Genomic DNA, 1,100 nt, shown 5'->3' on the forward strand with positions numbered 1-1,100 from the left:
GGAGGGGAGATATATACCCCAACCAACCCACAGACAATACATGCAAAAAATGTCACCGAGGGTAACCCAATCTCGGCCACCAGTTCGAGGACATAGGTTATATGTGATGATGTGATGGAGGACCCGAAATTCCACAGTAAGGTCCTTGGATTTTGGGCGAGGTAGTGCAGAGATACGAGGGTTACCAGTAATAAGCTTGAGTGCTATGTGGGAGTCGAACCAGTTGAAGCGGGTCGGCCAGGAAGACCTGGGGATGCCACGAAGAGGATAAGTATTGCAACCCAGTACCGCGATGAATGTAGCGTCGGACAGCTGAATGACGGTGCCTCGAATGGTAGAGTAAGCGACACTGCCGCGATAAGAAGGGACAAAATTCGCGAACAAGATCTTCATAAACTACGTCATTGAGATTAAAGAGAGCATCCCATCCAAGAGCTCGAATTTTGGCAAGAATAGCAGGGAAATGAAGCTGTAAAAACTTAGAGGGTACTATTTTGCCATATACGACATGTCGTTTGACAATGTCGATTTGGTAGCGGTGGGCGGCTTCAGAGGAGACGAAGCGGAGGTCGGAGTTGGCCGGAGCAGGGGTAGGGGGACCGGAGGCAGGGGCAGGGGGACCGGAGGTAGGGGCAGGGGGGCCGGAGGCAGGGCGAGAGGATCCCTCGCCGGCTTCAGTTTGAAGGTGCCTGCGTTTGGGGCGAGGGGCCATGGAGGGATGAGGAGAAAGGCTCAGCTGAGAGGGAAGAGCAGGGGACTGGAGGGAGGAGATAGGCGGTGTCGTGCAGGAGGGAAGAGCTGATAGCGAAGATGGAGGAGGGAGGTGGTGGGTGGTGGTGGGAGGTGAAGACGCAAGGTGGGAGAAATGTGAGCACAGGGTCGAAGTGTGAGCGCAGGTTTGGGTTTCTATTGTTTTAACTTGAAGACATAAGTACCCCAATAAAATTCGTCGACGAGAACCCTGAGTTCTTCGACGAAAATTCAAAATTTTGGGCGACGAACGCCCTGTATTCGTCGACGAATTATGAGGGTTTCTCAGCGATGAGGACCTTGTGTTCGTCGACGAGAACCTGGTGAAAAGAAATAAAATTAAAGTGGAA

The 1,100-nt window shown here is 52.2% G+C and overlaps 1 protein-coding gene across 1 annotated transcript; it reads left to right on the forward strand.

Moving 5' to 3' along the window:
* The first annotated feature begins 508 nt into the window (after nucleotides 1-508).
* Nucleotides 509-802, forward strand: LOC131153880 (uncharacterized). Its single transcript, XM_058106329.1, has one exon. The coding sequence runs from the start codon at nucleotides 509-511 to the stop codon at nucleotides 800-802; it is 294 nt and encodes a 97-aa protein (XP_057962312.1).
* The last annotated feature ends 298 nt before the right edge of the window (nucleotides 803-1,100 follow it).

This window comes from Malania oleifera, chromosome 4 (assembly GCF_029873635.1).
Source record: "Malania oleifera isolate guangnan ecotype guangnan chromosome 4, ASM2987363v1, whole genome shotgun sequence".
In the NCBI taxonomy this organism is placed as follows: domain Eukaryota; kingdom Viridiplantae; phylum Streptophyta; class Magnoliopsida; order Santalales; family Ximeniaceae; genus Malania; species Malania oleifera.

What these genes read in the sequence shown, in the direction of transcription:
- LOC131153880 (XM_058106329.1), top strand. Translation starts at nt 509, where the DNA reads ATGTCGTTTGACAATGTCGATTTGGTAGCGGTGGGCGGCTTCAGAGGA.